At 42.2% G+C, this 17,256-nt stretch overlaps 1 protein-coding gene, 1 long non-coding RNA gene and 7 other non-coding genes across 11 annotated transcripts; 3 read left to right on the top strand and 6 right to left on the bottom strand.

Moving 5' to 3' along the window:
• Positions 1 to 3,071: 3,071 nt before the first annotated feature.
• On the top strand, positions 3,072 to 6,036 carry LOC114840514. Its single transcript, XR_003782706.2, has 3 exons — positions 3,072 to 3,467; positions 5,461 to 5,657; positions 5,948 to 6,036. It is a non-coding gene; the product is annotated as an uncharacterized LOC114840514 (long non-coding RNA).
• Positions 5,710 to 16,902, bottom strand: dclre1b (DNA cross-link repair 1B). Of its 3 annotated transcripts, none has more exons than XM_029124354.2 (6): positions 16,764 to 16,902; positions 15,165 to 15,379; positions 14,175 to 14,340; positions 10,170 to 10,352; positions 8,698 to 8,999; positions 5,710 to 7,328 (listed from the first exon to the last, which is right to left on the bottom strand). In XM_029124354.2, exons 2-6 carry the CDS (start codon positions 15,354 to 15,356, stop codon positions 6,273 to 6,275), a joined length of 1,899 nt encoding a protein of 632 aa, XP_028980187.2. In that variant the 5' UTR covers positions 15,357 to 15,379; positions 16,764 to 16,902; the 3' UTR covers positions 5,710 to 6,272. The 3 variants fall into 3 exon arrangements, with proteins under 3 accessions (XP_028980187.2, XP_028980186.2, XP_028980188.2); XM_029124353.2 differs by lacking the exon at positions 16,764 to 16,902 and adding an exon at positions 15,654 to 15,771; XM_029124355.2 differs by lacking the exon at positions 16,764 to 16,902 and adding an exon at positions 15,497 to 15,549.
• On the bottom strand, positions 9,406 to 9,477 carry trnah-gug. Its single transcript has one exon. It is a non-coding gene; the product is annotated as a tRNA-His (tRNA).
• Positions 11,047 to 11,120, bottom strand: trnat-agu. Its single transcript has one exon. It is a non-coding gene; the product is annotated as a tRNA-Thr (tRNA).
• On the bottom strand, positions 11,518 to 11,589 carry trnah-gug. The gene has a single exon. It is a non-coding gene; the product is annotated as a tRNA-His (tRNA).
• trnat-agu lies at positions 12,234 to 12,307 on the bottom strand. The gene has a single exon. It is a non-coding gene; the product is annotated as a tRNA-Thr (tRNA).
• On the bottom strand, positions 12,778 to 12,849 carry trnah-gug. The gene has a single exon. It is a non-coding gene; the product is annotated as a tRNA-His (tRNA).
• On the top strand, positions 15,815 to 15,886 carry trnah-gug. The gene has a single exon. It is a non-coding gene; the product is annotated as a tRNA-His (tRNA).
• trnah-gug lies at positions 16,466 to 16,537 on the top strand. Its single transcript has one exon. It is a non-coding gene; the product is annotated as a tRNA-His (tRNA).
• Positions 16,903 to 17,256: the final 354 nt, after the last annotated feature.

Consider the following 17,256-nt stretch of genomic DNA (forward strand, 5'->3'; position numbering starts at 1 on the left):
CATTCCACGCCCGTTTATCCAGTGTTCAGGTTATTACGGTTGGTGTTGAAATGGCCTTTCGTAAGGTCAAACTGCCTTCTCGGCCCTGAAGGAACACCAGAGTTTTCAGACACACTGCTGGTTAAAGGGATGGTTTGTCCAGAAATCATATTTCGGCGACAGTCCACTTGCCCCTAGTTGTTCCGTCAGGCACATAGTCATTTTTGAAAACAATCCATTATTCAGCTCTGTCCCAGTCCTTAATTAGCATGATTTTTGGATGAACTATCCCTTTAAAACGGTTGTGGTGGAGTACATTTTACAGTAACCAACCACTGTCTTGATATACACACCATCATTAGTATTACACCAAATCTGCAACCTGTACTGCCATGCAACAGATGTAGATCATTAGCAATTTACTGTGTCTTGGTGTTAATGCAGTTAACAATATTTTATATTAGTCTCAAATGTGACCTGTATAAGTCTGTTTATAAATAATTGTCTAGTAAATGAACAAAGCCTAATAAAATATAATCTGACACCAAATTAATGTTAAATATTATTAGAAAAAGTTGACAGCAGGTAATAGATGTCATGATCAATTTATCTTGGTATGAGTGCAATGTAATAATGTTTGATGTACTTTACCTGAATAAGACTATGCAAATGAGCAGACTATGCAGACTATGTAAATGAGCGAATCAAAGCCTGTCAAAATCTGATTCCAGATGAATTACATATTATGAGTTAATCTCTTTTATATCAAGGAATAGTCAAGGGGTAGAACACCAAAATGAATACTATTTAATAACTTTGGGAAATTCTGAATTACATTATATAAGACATTAAATAGCTACATTAAATAGCTTTACCTAATAAAGCACTGACAACCTAGACACACAGAAAAGATAAAGTGAGAACACATAAGAGAGTAATATAATTTCTTGTACTAGCTTTCCAGTGCAGAGCAGGACAAGAGAGACAGAAGAAAGGCATTTCCTTTCCATTCATACCAATCCAACCAAAACAGACCACCACTGATCAATCCAAGATTGAGAGATTGTGTAACCTCAAACTGGCTCAACTTCCATTTCCCCCAGGGATGTTTAGTGTAATGAAAGCAAGGCAGATGAGGGAGAACTTCCTGAGAGACTCAACATGTCATTCCTGTCAGAGGACCACTTTCAGATAGAGACTCAACATGGCTACAGTTGCATTATTTTATCGCTCATTTCTCCTTGGAGGACTGCTGTGTAATAGAACCTGAGCATTTCACTAGTAATGGTACAGTAGTATAATTTTATCACACATTTCTCCTCAGAAGATCTTTCAGATAGAGACTCTAAAGGGCTACAGTAGTATTATTTTGTCACTATACAGTAGTAGCAATGCAGTAGTATTAAGATTTTTTTTTTTAGAGTACCACCAGGCAAGCGTAGTGTGATTTTACTTAAAGTATTGAAACAGACAGAAATCAAAGGTGACATTCTGTACTCATAATCATCGTTTAATAAAAATGTCATATGCCTCGAGTTTGCTGCAAAAATAGCAAATATGACTTCCAGAATTTGTGGGGGGCACCGTAAATGTGGGGCAAGGTTTAACCCTGGCTAACTCCCGTAAACTACTACCAAATTGCTAACCCGATTCCAAAAAAGTTGGGACACTGTACAAATTGTGAGTAAAAAAGGAATGGAATAATTTACAAATCCCATAAACTTATATTTAATTCACAATAGAATATAAATAACATATCGAATGTTGAAAGTGAGACATTTTGTAATGTCATGCAAAAATATTGGCTCATTTTGGATTTCATGAGAGCTACACATTCCAAAAAAGTTGGGACAGGTAGCAATGAGAGGCCGGAAAAGTTAAATGTACAGATAAGGAACAGCTGGAGGACCAATTTGCTACTTATTATGTCAGTTGGCAACATGATGCCATTCGCTGTTGCCGGCTAAAACTCTAAAAAAAAAAAGAAGCCGTATCTAAACAGGATCCAGAAGTGCAGGCGTTTTCTCTGGGCCAAGGATCATTTAAAATGGACTGTGGCAAAGTGGAAAAGTGTTCTGTGGTCAGACGAATCAAAATTTGAAGTTCATTTTTGGAAAACTGGGACGCCATGTCATCCGGACTAAAGAGGACAAGGACAACTCAAGTTGTTATCAGCGCTCAGTTCAGAAGCCTGCGTCTCTGATGGTATGGGGTTGCATGAGTGCGTGTGGCATGGGCAGCCTACACATCTGGAAAGGCACCATCAATGCTGACAGTTATATCCAAGTTCTAGAACAACATATGCTCTCTTTCAGGGAAGACCTTGCATTTTCCAACATGACAATGCCAGACCACATACTGCATCAATTACAATGTCGTGGCTGCATAGAAGAAGGATCCGGGTACTGAAATGGCCAGCCTGCAGTCCAGATCTTTCACCCATAGAAAACATTTGGTGCATCATAAAGAGGAAGGTGCGACAAAGACCTAAGACAGTTGAGCAACTAGAAGCCTGTATTAGACAAGAATGGGACAACATTCCTATTCATAAACTTGAGCAACTTGTCTCCTCAGTCCCCAGACGTTTGCAGTCTGTTATCAAAAGAAGAGGAGACGCCACACAGTGGTAAACATGGCCTTGTCCCAACATTTTTGAGATGTGTTGATGCCATGAAATTTAAAATCAACTTATTTTTCCCTTAAAGTGATACATTTTCTCAGTTTGAACATTTGATATGTGATCTATGTTGTATTCTGAAAAAAAATTTTTTAATTAGAAACTTCCACATCATTGCATTCTGTTTTTATTCACAATTGTACAGTGTCTCCAACATTTCTGGAATCGGGTTTGTATATCCAGCTCCATCCGTTACAATGGCCTGGTTTCTCTCAGCCTAACAAGGTAAATTTGTTGACCAAAATGGAATGCTCAACCGTATCAAAGCTCAATAAACAGAGCTAACCCAATGCATTTGTCAGCTGAGAATGCAACTGCGCATTTACCGATGACTCCAGAATGTTAGCCAGGCGTGACAGTTTAGAGATCGCTATGTGATTTGTATCAACACCCTGGGTGATGTTCCATACTTCCATAATTAATGTTAAATTAAATATATATGTTACAACTCCTGGAATAAGTTGAGCAGCACTTACTAGCAGACCTGGGTCATGTCTGTCAAAGCTTTCTTGGTGTCACTACCGAAACATTAAATCCGTCTTTTACCATGAACGGTGACACCGAAAAACCTTGGTTATTTATTTATGCTTGTTAATCATCACTTCTTTTTTTGTTTACGTGAGGGGAATTATGGCAGTTCTCTCTTATATGGCCTGCTGCAGTGAAGTGGTCATTAAGTCTTGAACAATGGCTTTCTTATCAGTAATGAGCCCAGAGTGAACAACAATTTGTCTTGGCAACGAGGTGTAGGAACTGCTCTTCAGGCTTTTTACGGCTATCCAGAATTTGTCTGGATTCCCCTTGCAATCAGGTAATGTATTTATATATTATTGAGATTTTATATAGATTTCTCAACTGTTTAGAAGTCTGCCAGTCAGAACTTGGAGCTGTTTATCTAGCATTAACCTGTGCTACATTTATTTTATGAGTGGCATCAGATATCATGAGAGAGCAAGTGGTTCAATCTGTTCTTCTCCTTTCTCTTTTCTAACTCTTGTATATGGAGCATGCCTATCTGCAATGAAAGCAGTAGTGAATTGCTCTAGCTGTACCTCGGCATGCTGACTACCTCTGATGCACACAATAGAGCAGTGGGCACTAATATCTAGTGGTAATACACCCCTTAACAAATATCTATGGTGTAGATTTGTCAATATATATATAGTCCATCAATGTTGAATGTTTAGGCAGCTTTAACTTTGGTCTTTTGGCTTAGTGATCAGCTGGGTAAGGTTTAGCTCAACACAGAACTCTTCTATACTATCTGAATCCTGTTTCCCAGTCAACGTTATATCTCCAAGCACAATTCAGTCTTTGACAAAAAAGACTATTAAGTCAGTTGCCTGGTTTAGTATACCTTTAGTAGATGGTGGTCTTCAATTGTAACTATACAGTTGTTTCCTAATGTATGGCGGAGGGCAAACCATTTTAATTGCTTAGGAGCATGGATTAGCAGAGATACTGAGAGGTGATTTTTATTTTTTATAATGTACATTTAAATTGTTCTGCATATTATTTTAGACGTAAAATTATAATAATTTCACAATACAGCATTCATAGTCATTTGAAGTTTATTTCTGTTTCTCAGTGGTTTAATTTCTGTAGTACACCTACGAGCCCTTTTGCCCGACTTAAAATGATCCAGAATAGAACTATTCCATAGTGAATTATCACACTTTCCCCCCAAACATCCCTGGACACAATGAAGTACAACACGCCTATCTCGCCATGCCACATCTCTGGTTACAGGTCACACCCCCTGACAACTGGAGCAATTTTGTCCACATTCAAATATATTATGAATTGTGCATGATGAGCCTCCATTTCAGATCCGTAGAGAGCATACATGTTCTTCCTGGTGTCTTTGAGTCTGGGTCACCTTCCCCCTGACACCGCCTCCTGCCCAGATGCTGCTCTTGCTTGGTGTGCACGGTGGGAAAGGTTCCGTGTTTCATAAGGGCATCTGTAAATTAGCTTCTCGCTGTGCCCAGGGAAAGCTGCTGGGGGCACAGAGAAGATGGATCCCAAACGATGCCCTATTCCCTAAGCGCCCAACAGCCTTTGGCTGAGGGAAGGGCACTACCTGGTTCACTGAATAATATGGTAGGAGGCTCCGGTGGGGACATGACAGGCTGTGAACCGGCCTTGGGGCATCAATGACGGACATATCCACAGCTTTCGGAGGTGAAGCAGACCTAGGTTAAAACATTCTTTTATTTATTTCAGGACAAACAGATGAGGACACCAAAACGGAGTTCTATTAGTGCAATTCCCATTATCGCCCTCTGGGTGCCAGTATCGGGTCAGTTATCAGCACCTGTCTGTATGATACTGCCACAGTTGAAGTACTGACCTGGGGAGTTTTTAAACCCAGAGCTTCCTGGAACATTTGCTAAGATGACTTGGCCGACCGGACCAGGTTTTGGGGTTTCATAAATCATATATAATTGTATTGAGAGAATGCAGAGCGTGCAAAGTCGTAGAGTTTTTGCTGAAAGAGCTTTGGCTCAATTCAAGCCCATGCTGCAGTATTTCAGTTGCTATGTAACTACATTTTGCCTGTTGGATAGTATTGCATACATAGAAATAGAATGAACAGACCACATGTCCCTATTCAAGTCAATTATTTGTCTAGTAAATGCACTGTATTTTTCCTTCATCTCTTCCAACTGTTAAAATCAAGGTAAAACTTTTAAAAACTGCCCCCATTTCTGTGACAGTCGTATAAATACTTTAACTAAAGTATAAGTACTTTAGTAAATAGGCCTAGAATTCAGACTGATCTATACAATATCTTCCCTTAGATGTGTTGCACCCATTTCCAATAGAAATTCCATTTCCCAGAGTTGATGTTGGAGCCCACTAACTGCGCTGCTCTGCTAAAACACAAGTTGTTCTGACAGCATTCTACAGCCTCCTTCTGGACAAATGTTGAAATTACACAGTGGCGACAATGGACCATCATCCAGTGAAAAATCCCAACGGAATGCAAGCAATTGGGGTAAGATTAACCTCTTGTACAGGAGCCATAAACAGCAGTCCAGCATCAACTTCATCAATCTTTATTCAACAAATTTCTCTCTGTATCCTCATTTGTCAGAAACAACACACTGTGACAACATTTGAGCAGTACGTAGGATTCACACTCAAAACACTGTTCAGTTATGGGCAATTAAAGACACTACCCATGACACATAGGAGCGGGTGGGGATAAAACTGCTCCTGTATAAACACCAATCATGCCATAAATTAAACGACAATGAAATAACTGGTTTTGTCTCCTTGACATAGGTTCAATTCTTAACCAAAAGGCAAGCTTAGCGGAGAATCTCCATTATAATCCAGCCTAGCAAGTAAAACTCAACCATCCTTTTCAAAGTGCAGAAGTAGAAGAGAACACTCAGGTCACTTGTGAAAGCACACAGGATTTCACGTGGGTCTTTCTCTGACCACTGTCAGCAGCTAAGGTCCCTTCCCACGCAGAGTGGAACAGGGAAGTTCATTTCTCTACTGGAACACATCTAAAGTAATGATTCCCCCAGGGGAGAACATTTCAGTCAGCTTCCCATCTCCCGAATCAAAAGTGGACCAGTGTCCAGTTCAGGGTGGCATTAACCTACTCCACATCTGAAGGAGAGAGGCTGAACTTTTTGATAAAGCTCAGATCCAGGTGTTTGTTCGAGTATCGGCTGGAGTCGTACAGGTCCTCGTCTGAGAAGGGGAGGGAAAACAGAAGTGATACTTCACAGTCCTCCAGGTGGTGGTGTGTTTCAGTAGGGCTCCTGGTGTTCAAACGGGCACCGGCATCCAAACTGGAGTTCAGACACGCATGCAGTAATGGAGCCAGACCTTCCTCTTGGTCTGGGCTTCCAATGTGAGGACTGCTTTGGTTTAATGACACTTGGTTTAGGTTACAGTTCAGGGCGGCCATTTTGTCACTGTCACTAGGTGGATTGTGAGACTGGTTCTCCATCACGCCCCTGGGTCTCAGTGAAACAGCTGTGTTTCTCAGGACCTCCATTGGGGCAAAGTTACCCTGTGTGAACTGACTGAAGGACAAACTCTCCTCCCCCTGATTGAGGTACAGATTCTCAGAAACACCCTGGACCAGATTCAGCCTCCATGGGTCTCGTTCCCCCCCACGGTTAATATTGGGGACTCTGGACAGGCTGGGGTCTCTGGACAGGCTGGGGTCTCTGGACAGGCTGGGGCTGGAGTCATTGTCTTTGGCCGGACTGCGGTCTTTACCCAGATCCATCAGAACACAGTCAGACTCCCCTCCATCTCCTTCCATCTCCGTGTCCATCTCCTCCTCCTGACCTCCTGAACGCTCCACGGGGTGCGTCTCCCAGGCCTCCACCACCACACACCCAGACCCGGATCCCTGGGAAGAAGCCTTCCGGGGGGACTCGAACACCACCCCTCTGGGTGGATGGGGTCGGGTGGGCCTGCGTGGCAGACTACCGTGACCTGAAACGCTGGCCAGACCTGCCACTTGATCCTGAACCTCAGATCCTCCCTTCATGTAGTGCTGGACGGACTCGGGAACCAGGACCTCATGGCGCTTCCTCCGAGGCAGAAGGGCAGAGAACGAGGGGATGCCAGAGGTAGGCCTGCCGACGATGGGGACCAGCGAGGTGGGCCTCAGGGCAGAGACAAAGTCTTCCAGTTCCTGGTAGTAAGAGAGGAGGAGTTAGATAAGTGCCAGTCATCGGATTTCCAGACAAAATAACTGTCCTACCTTTCCCTGTCATGTATACCGAGTAAACCAACCCCCCACTGCCTTTTCGGGAAACAAGTTGAAACTTCCTAACGTGTAATATAATCCTTAGGGGCAGGTATGAGCTAATTAACTGAGTGACAAAACAACTGTGACATTTCATGAATACGGCCTGGGTCAAAGACGGTTTAGATGAATCCATGAACTGCCTTGTGAGTCTTTTAGCAGTACCTAAATGGTCACTAACTGCGTTTTAATCAAACACTGAACAATGGGTCTGGAGAAATGCAACCATCACATTATTAGAGAGAGTCATGAAAGCAAGGCCTGATCATGACATCCACATGACCGATGTAACCATGTTTCGAGGCTATACGCTGGTGGCTTAAACTGTTTACACATGTTGGAGTGAAACAAGCTTACATTTAGGGGTCTGATGCAATGCGGCAGTTCAACTGAAGCTCATGAGGTACTTCTGATAAATGGATGTGGGGGAGGTGTCTGAATGGCCCTTCACTGTCCCTGTAAGCATGCAGGCTGAGGGGTTTCCAAGGGAATTTAAAGGCAAACTCTCCTTAATTCTCTGACACAGAGAAACTAAACAATGTTGCCTACTTTTGTGAAACTAATTCTTAGTATCTATAGTCTGTCATAGCTAACCATTACGAAATTAGTTTAACTTCAGCTAATCATCAAGCCCTTATTTGTTTTGTTCAGGTAAGCTAGTTTAGGGCTACAACAGAATTGTGGGACACCAGGAGAAGTCTGACCACTTCTGAATTAACTGAGACTTTTAAGAGTATGCTGAACTCATTCATGTTTGTGTCTGGTCCTGGGTGTATTTGTACATCAAAATGCTTTGTGCTGCAAAGAAATAAATAGAAAAATGTTAAAAAGAAATGTTTAAGTATTTCAGTTTGAAACAGAATTGAAAACAAATGGACTCAGACAACACCTCCTACCAGCCACCAGGCGCTGTGGCTTGGTTAAAGCACCTGTCAAGTAAACTGGAGATCCTGAGTTCGAATCCCAGCAGGGCCTACCCCCCACCCCCCACCCCCTCCAATTAATAAACTTCTCTTGGCATTTTAATTATTTAGTATTATTTAGTATTTAATTATAATATCCAGTAAACATGTCCAGTACACAGTACAAATATATATCTGTATGACTGAGTTCGACACAAAATCGCTAGAAACATACATGCATACATGTTTAACAACATGTATACATTTCGATTTTGTGTCGAACTCAAGTCATACAGAACAATGCTTCACAAGCACCCTACAAAGGCCTCTACATGCACACGACTCCTCCCTACCTGGTAAGAGGAATGGTCAGAGTAGGGCACCACATGGACGTTGGGGTGAAACGAGACCACGGGTCGGCTGGTCGGCAGGATGGCCAGAGTGGGGTGCTCCCGGTTCCACAGGAGCAGACTGGCGGAGCGGATCTCGGACTGGTCCACAGCCCGGATCCGGCCGGCACCTGGCTCGGTGGTGAACACGTCCGGTAGCTCCAGCGCCCTCAGAGTCTCCAGCCTCTCGATGGACACTTCAACCCACGTCTTAAACTCCATGGCAAGCTGGACCAGCAGAGATTCCTTGCCTAGGGAGTACAGGCCTGGCCGATATGTGACATACAGAAATAGAATTAGAAAATGCTAAAAGAAAACTATGAAACGCAACTTGAAAAACACGTTTCATTTCTCGTACATACAAAAAGCATATTCCTATAATGTGAAAGATTAGGGCACAGGGAATAAATTCAAATTGATGTTATTGTTGTTCAGTGTAATATAATAATGTATGTATATACTTTATCACAATGCCACAACTACAATTGATTCGAGAAGTATTATCCTCCTCTGGGAAGCAGAGGGATTATGGGGCTTGGAACTACATGATCCTGTAACAATTTCTTCACAGCACTTTTATGAAGACATAAACATTCAAGTACATCCGCTCTGTCAGTTCAAATTAATATATAAAATAAAGGAGTCCTTGTGCCGTGACATTGTGTATCGCAATGCCGTGACCCGGATTCGAACCGGGGTTGCTGCGGCCACAACGCAGAGTACTAACCACTATACGATCACGGCGAGCTACCAGGGCTCACACAAGACATGGCCGTTGAAAGCGCCCATGAGCAAACGGCAGAATCTGTCTGCGCTCCATAGAATCATTCACGCTTGTCTAAATGTAAAAGCAGGTCATGTTGGCCTCAAAGAATGATATGTATAATATAATAATATATAAGATCTGTCTGATTTGGCTTTTAAATCGGACACGCAGTAATGTGGACAAAAAGGTGACAAACCGCCAGTCGTCACACAGGTGACAAACCGCCAGTCGTCACACAGGTGACACAACGCCAGTCGTCACACAGGTGACACAACGCCAGTCGTCACACAGGTGACACAACGCCAGTCGTCACACAGGTGACACAACGTCAGTCGCCACACAGGTGACACAACGTCAGTCGTCACACAGGTGACACAACGCCAGTCGTCACACAGGTGACACAACGCCAGTCGTCACACAGGTGACACAACGCCAGTCGTCACACAGGTGACAAAACGCCAGTCGTCACACAGGTGACACAACGCCAGTCATCACACAGGTGACAACAGGATATCCGAAGAGGCCGCCTACAACTCCACTGCGGTCACAAAGCAGCGCCGAATGCAACCGCTGACCAAACAGGACGGCATCATATCAATGCCGACTACGCAGAAACAGTCCTACCACACTAACACGTCGAAGCGGAGCGCCAGCAAATTGTCCATCTCACCGATGACAACGTTGTGCCCGGGGTGGCTGCGGATGATCTCTTTGATCTGCTGGGCGGCCCGCTGTCGGGAAGGCAGGGTGCGTGTCGGGTCACAGTTGGTGTTGTCCAGGTACAGAACGTCCACGGTGGTGTTGGTCTGCAGGCAGGGCTCGCGCAGCATGGACGGGGTGTAGCGGAAGTCTCCTGGAATCGAGAGGGACAGGACAAAGTGTGTACGAGCCACAACTTCAAAATGGAGTAAGTCCTCAGTGTGAACACTTTGAAGCTGTGCCAAGATATGGTACACTTTTACGGGATATTATATGAGCATGTCGTTACCAACTCGATAAAGAGCCAAGTGGAGTAGATCATTATTGGATTAGGCAATATATAATGAGATACCAAGATCCATACATACCTAACACCTATTTCACATTGAAGTCCACTGAAGTAAATTTTTCTTGGCAGCATATTGTTCACTGTCAACATCATTCTTAAACATAAAAGCACTGGTGATCACTGATCAAAATCCACTGGTTATTTATCCCTACGGAATGGACATAGTTCAAACACTTGTAGCTCTTTTAAATGGCGGGGTTTACAGTTCTAGGTGTTATTTAAATTGTTCCAAAGCAAGCGCAACGGGTCCAGCTAAATTTGTTTTGGTTAAACTAGTTGACCTAGTTCAGGGCTGCAACAACATGAAACACTTATGGTCCCAGAGGAGGAATTTGAGAACCACAGAGGGAGACCGGAATAGAGTCAAATGGCAGTTGTATCGTTATCCAGACAGTTAGCTAAATAGCCACTTAGATGAAAGTTTGAAGTTATTATAAAAACAGTCCTCACACCAATCCCTATTATAAAAACAGTCCTCACACCAAGCCCTATTTTAAAAAGGCACTGCTGAGATTCGAACTCAGGATCTCCTGTTTACTAGACAGGCGCTTTAACCAACTAAGCCACAGCGCCCCAGGTCAAGGGACCCAGTATGGGTGTCAAAAGGCCACACACACTCAAAAACATAGCCAAACTCTTCCTTTCCATTCCAATATCTAACCAGTAATGTAAAATCTCACTAAAATGTTTGGATTTCGTAACTTTTAATGGACAGTCAGACACACTTGACGACAGAATCAAACTAATCTCTGGAATGGTTTATGATGCCGTTCCATATATGATTATAATTGTTTCAAAAACAGGATAGCTGGTTCAATGCGACAATTAACCACGCAGCTACACAGAAATACTGGCAAAAGGAATAGTTTTATATTTAACCAGTTAGTTAGCTTAATAATGAGTTAGAAGACAAAGCGAATTTCAACTTGATATAAAAACAGCCCATGTGCCGTGACATTGTGTATCGCAATGCCGTGACCCGGATTCGAACCGGGGTTGCTGCGGCCACAACGCAGAGTACTAACCACTATACGATCACGGCGAGCTACCAGGACTGATGGCCCATAAAGGAGACACAACCAACCATGGCGCTGCAGTGATGTTGAAACATTTTATCACCCCCCTACCAACATGTTTATGTTCTCATTACACAATAATATAGCATTGTAATATTTAGGGCCTTGTATGTTAGCAGGAAAAAATATTTTGTGGTATGATATTTGTTATTTCAATTACTGGTTGTTCTGAGACACAACGTAATATTGAACATATTGTCACTGCCCTTAGTACAATCTAAACAAGATTTGTTCAGTGCTTATAAATAGTCAAGTTACAAAACGTTCTGCAATTTCATGTTTTGGTAATTTGTGAAAAAATAAATAACTTGAGTAGTCCTCACACCAAGCCCTATTATATAAACAGTCCTCACACCAAGCCCTTTATAAAAACAGTCCTCACACCAAGCCCTATTATAAAAACAGTCCTCACACCAAGCCCTTTATAAAAACAGTCCTCACACCAAGCCCTATTATAAAAACAGTCCTCACACCAAGCCCTATTATAAAAACAGTCCTCACACCAAGCCCTATTATAAAAACAGTCCTCACACCAAGCCCTATTATATAAACAGTCCTCACACCAAGCCCTATTATAAAAATAGTCCTCACACCAAGTCCTATTATAAAAAGGCACTGCTGAGATTCGAACTCAGGATCTCCTGTTTACTAGACAGGCACTTTAACCAACTAAGCCACAGCGCCCCAGGACAAGGCATCCAGTATGGGTGTCAAAAGGCCACACACACTCAAAAATAGAGTCAAACCTTTTCACCTCTAACCAGTAATATAAAAACACACTAAAATGTTTGGATTTTGTAACTTGTAGTTTTAATGGACAGTCAGACACACTTGACGACAGAATCAAATTAATTTCTGGAATGGTTTATGATGCCGTTCCATATATGATTATAATTGTTTCTAAGCCATGGTAGCTGGTTCAACACGACAATTAATTTTAAAGCCCTTGTATAGGTAATGTAGGTGAGGTAGTTTAGCACTACAACAACATTATGAAAGATTAGTGGACCCGTAGGAGTTTGAGAACCACGCAGCTACACTGAAGAATAGTTTTATATTTAACCAGTTAGTTAGCTTAATAATGAATTAGAAGACAAAGTGAATTTCAACTTGTTATAAAAACAGTCCTTGTGCCGTGACATTGTGTATCGCAATGCCGTGACCCGGATTCGAACCGGGGTTGCTGCGGCCACAACGCAGAGTACTAACCACTATACGATCACGGCGAGCTACCAGGACTTGTGGGAGCCAGGTGAGCTAACAGCAGTCGTGGAGTGACAGTCAGAAAAGAACCACACTTATGTAATATACACACCTGTCCAAGTCAATGGCTGTATGTTGGAGTTAACCAATGTCCTCCACCCCCCTGAATTTTGGAATCATCCAGATACAAACAATTCATTAATCGGTACAGCAGTTACAGCTATCGGCTAATGGCGGTTGCCTAGTAACCCAGTAAGCAATCCAGTTATTCTTACAAGTTAGATGACACCGCTTAAAGGTAGCTCACACGACATTACCTCCGTGTATCACAATGCAGTGACCCGATATTGAAACCAGGGGTCGCTGTGGCAACAACGCAGAGTACTCGCCACTAAACGACTACGTTTTCAAGTTGAGATCAACAACTTCCACTGGACATTTAGAATTGTCATATGTAATGCATTTGCATTAATTGCACATCCATCCATACATTCCACGTGTACATACGTAGACTTAATGCTTGTAAATACTGCCCACCTCGATTTGCACTTCTGGTTAGATGCTAACTGCATTTTGTTGTACTGTACTTGTAACGGAATCCTGTTTAAACGGCTTTTAGGAGAATGGTGAAACACTGTGCAGACAAACCCAAATTAAAACATATTTATAATCATTTAAATTCATCTCAGCTGGTTATAGAAACAGTAACCCCATGGGGAAAGGAGTGGCGAAGCTTATTGCAAAGGTTGCAACTGATAATTAGGACAATCATGGTAACATGTTGATTCTAATTATCACTTGACATGATCGAGCGTCTTAATAATAAATGTATAATGTTGGCATGTATAAAGTTTTTACTCCACCCAATTCAAACATGAATAGACAATAACTAAATGACTCACAAAAATTGTGTTAGCAAAATTGCAATGACTCTCAAAGTGATTTTTGTCATTATATTGGCATGTTATCCACAGCCTGTTCCCACCCAACATTTAAACTGTTTAGGAACAGTAGGCAGATAATGATGCATAAAACACTTAAGAGAATTTTACGCCAAACTCAAACACCATTACGGCTTACACGATATTAATTGCCCACTTCAGGGGCATGCCCAATGAACGCAACTTATTAAACAATGCGACCCTTTGCATAGTGGCCCCCAAACTCTCAACTCTGGACCTCAAAGCCAGTTCCACTCCTTTCTTTCCATATCAACCCTCCAATCGGGGACTTCATGATGAAGTAGAACTGGAAACCAGCAGGCTCCAGGCCTGGCAACCCTCTGGTGTGGTCATTTTCATCATGACCCGGCTGAGTGTTGCGCGGTGCGGTGGAATACAGAACGTACCGGTGTAGAGTATGGTGCCGAAGTACCCTTGGAACAGGAACATGACCGCTCCGGGACAGTGGTTGGCATCCATTAGAGTGACGGTCAACCTCTCCTTGCCCATGTCGTCCAGGGGAAGCATGTACGGTTCCCCCACCTCCAGAGGATGGATCCATCGTTCTCCGACCTGATCAGAGGCAAACGGTTCTGAGAGGACGCTGAAAGCTTTTTGGCACTCAACCAAGGCTTGACATTGGCACCCGCCAAATGCGGGTAGAATACAGTTCATGGTCAATGAAATCTGGCAACCTTGCATGTAGGACCACACGGGTCCAGAAATCACTGATATGAGTAATGTCGGAAAAACAGGTGGATCCTAGTTCTTTTGCACGCAAGCATGTCAAAATATTCATTTAAAACATGATAACGTAAAACTACATCTAATCCTCATAACCTTTTATAAAAACCTTATCAGGTGGCTTTTAGTAGCCTAAATAACATGTTAATAGTTCTAGGTTATGTTAAGAATAAATCTATTGCTTGCATATTTTGGTTAAAATTATGGAGGACATTGTAGCGTGCAGGTCAGATTGAACACTATAATAGTATTTTTCAAGTGTGTAGCCACATTATTTTAACTATTTCTGGTGTCTGGTAGAGTGGGGTACCACCTTTGCCTATTAGTGACTGAACCAGGGAACAAGACAGGCTAAGATGTAGCACAACATAGTCACATTTGATCAAATAAAACGTAATTCCCCTACAACAAAATGGTGGCTAGTAAAAATGCTGAGTGGCTAGTAACTTTGGAAAACCCCTAGCCACAGTGGCTGGTGAGCAAAAAAGTTAATGTGAAGCGCTGCACTCAAAACGGTTGATAGCCATTCATATCAAAAGTTAGCCAGAGAATTTCAAGTGGCCCAGAAAAATACAATACTTTCTCGTACCCACCTTCCTGATGTTGCCTTGTGTCATGCACAATATAATTCGACAGCAAAGTAGCTACCTCACCTGTAGTTTGAGTTTGAGCAGTGTAGCAGAGATTGGCGAACAGTAGATGGGTCTGTTGGACCAGGTAGATGTCAAACCCACAGTGTGGTCACTGTGCATATGGGACAGGAAGAACAGCCGGGCGTGTGGACATTTCCTAACTTGCCAGAAGTCAACCGCCATTGGAGTATAAGGGATGAGTTTTCCATTCATTGTCACAGTTCTGCACTCTCCTCCTGCGTGAGAGAAAGGGCAAAGGTTAGACTTGCTAATAAAAAAACGTCTATTGGTAATATGACCAATGTTTGGTAAATTACTCCCGATAAAAAGAATACACGTAAATCATGTCAAACCTCTATTCTGCAATGTTTCGTACAAACATGGTGGCTAGTGCTGTTGCTAACTAGCTAGCTAGCTTCAAGTAATATTATATAATATAACAGTAGCTATCTAGTTTGCTACACGATAATACAGTTTAAATGCAAACAAATATTAAACGACAAACATTACTTTTACAAACACATGGGCAGCAAACATTGTGGATCCAATGCAGAGAAATAATCTGGCAGCATGGTATTGCACACCGTTGTGAACATGCTTGTTGTCCACGTCATGCAATGGGTTGGTTAAAATCCCAATTACTCCAACATGGCGCATAGCCCTGGTAGCTCGCCGTGATCGTATAGTGGTTAGTACTCTGCGTTGTGGCCGCAGCAACCCCGGTTCGAATCCGGGTCACGGCATTGCGATACACAATGTCACGGCACACGGGCTGTTTTTATATCAAGTTGAAATTCACTTTGTCTTCTAACTCATTATTAAGCTAACTGGTTAAATATAGAACGATTGCTTTTGCCAGTATTTCTGTGTAGCTGCGTGGTTAATTGTCGCATTGAACCAGCTATCCTGTTTTTCAAACAATTATAATCATATATGAAACGGCATCATAAACCATTCCAGAAATTTGTTTGATTCTGTCGTCAAGTGTGTCTGACTGTCCATTAAAATTATTTTATAACATATCTGTACAAAAAAAAATATATGCAACGTGTGAATCTCTTGTTTCATTAGCTGATATAAGAAATATGCCGCATTTTCCATACACACAGAATTGTTATTTCTCCAAATGTTTTATACAGAAATGTCTCGTAATCGCTTTATTTTGTAACTCAGTCTAATCTTTCAAACTAATTTGCTCTTCATATGGCCTGATCACCACTGTAACAGGGAATTCAGATAAAAGTGTCTCCCGTCCGAATGGTATGCCTGTGCTAATTCAAGTTGACTAAATTCAACGCCCCACACACAAGTCCTGGTAGCTCGCCGTGATCGTATAGTGGTTAGTACTCTGCGTTGTGGCCGCAGCAACCCCGGTTCGAATCCGGGTCACGGCATTGCGATACACAATGTCACGGCACAAGGACTCCTTTTAAAACTGAACACTGTTTCTTTTTGGCCCTGGCATATTTACTACCAACCCGTTAAATTAGTTAAATATAAAAACGCTAAAGGAACATACATTGCTGGTGTAATGTAGCTATTTTTGAAAGTGTTATATAAAACACAAAGTGAATACACAGCGTTGAGGAGCAGACAAAGTAAACATCTACATTGGCTTACCTGTGAACTTATTTATCAATCGGTCGACAGGGGTAGCTACTGTAACTACAAATAGTTACACTGGTAACGTAAGCTATACATCGCTACTAGTAGTAACGTAATAGCTACTCGTTATTCTGCCATGTATGTCGTATTTTTCTAAATATATTCAACAACACAGTGTACAAACGTTCTAACGTGGATACACATGATTAGTATTCCATCCAGCGATTCTGCCACACCACTGAGAATGCGCTCCTGACTGTCTAGTGACACGTGATACACACCGCGCCCCGGTTTTAAATAAGCGCGGTAAGACGCTTTTACATGTTTCCTCTCCTTTTGTCTTTTTTCCCATCTGCAGGGTACGAAAAAGTCTGATGATAACAAATAATGTCGCACGAGTATTCTCCATCCAAATGCTTCGTTTTCATACTTTACTGTGTATGTGACTTACACTGATTGTAATTTCTTCATTCAATGCAATCTACAGAAAATCGATTAGGACAGGATA

The sequence above is a fragment of the Esox lucius genome, chromosome 12 (genome assembly GCF_011004845.1).
Source record: "Esox lucius isolate fEsoLuc1 chromosome 12, fEsoLuc1.pri, whole genome shotgun sequence".
Taxonomy (NCBI): domain Eukaryota; kingdom Metazoa; phylum Chordata; class Actinopteri; order Esociformes; family Esocidae; genus Esox; species Esox lucius.

Bases quoted from the DNA above. Each gene is read 5' to 3' on its own strand.
- dclre1b (XM_029124354.2), bottom strand. From the start codon at position 15,356: ATGAATGGAAAACTCATCCCTTATACTCCAATGGCGGTTGACTTCTGG. The intron at 10,353-14,174 runs GTACGTTCTGTA...TCTCGATTCCAG, and splicing joins CGGCACCATACTCTACACCG to GAGACTTCCGCTACACCCCG. The intron at 9,000-10,169 runs GTGAGATGGACA...CATATCGGCCAG, and splicing joins CGGGCACAACGTTGTCATCG to GCCTGTACTCCCTAGGCAAG.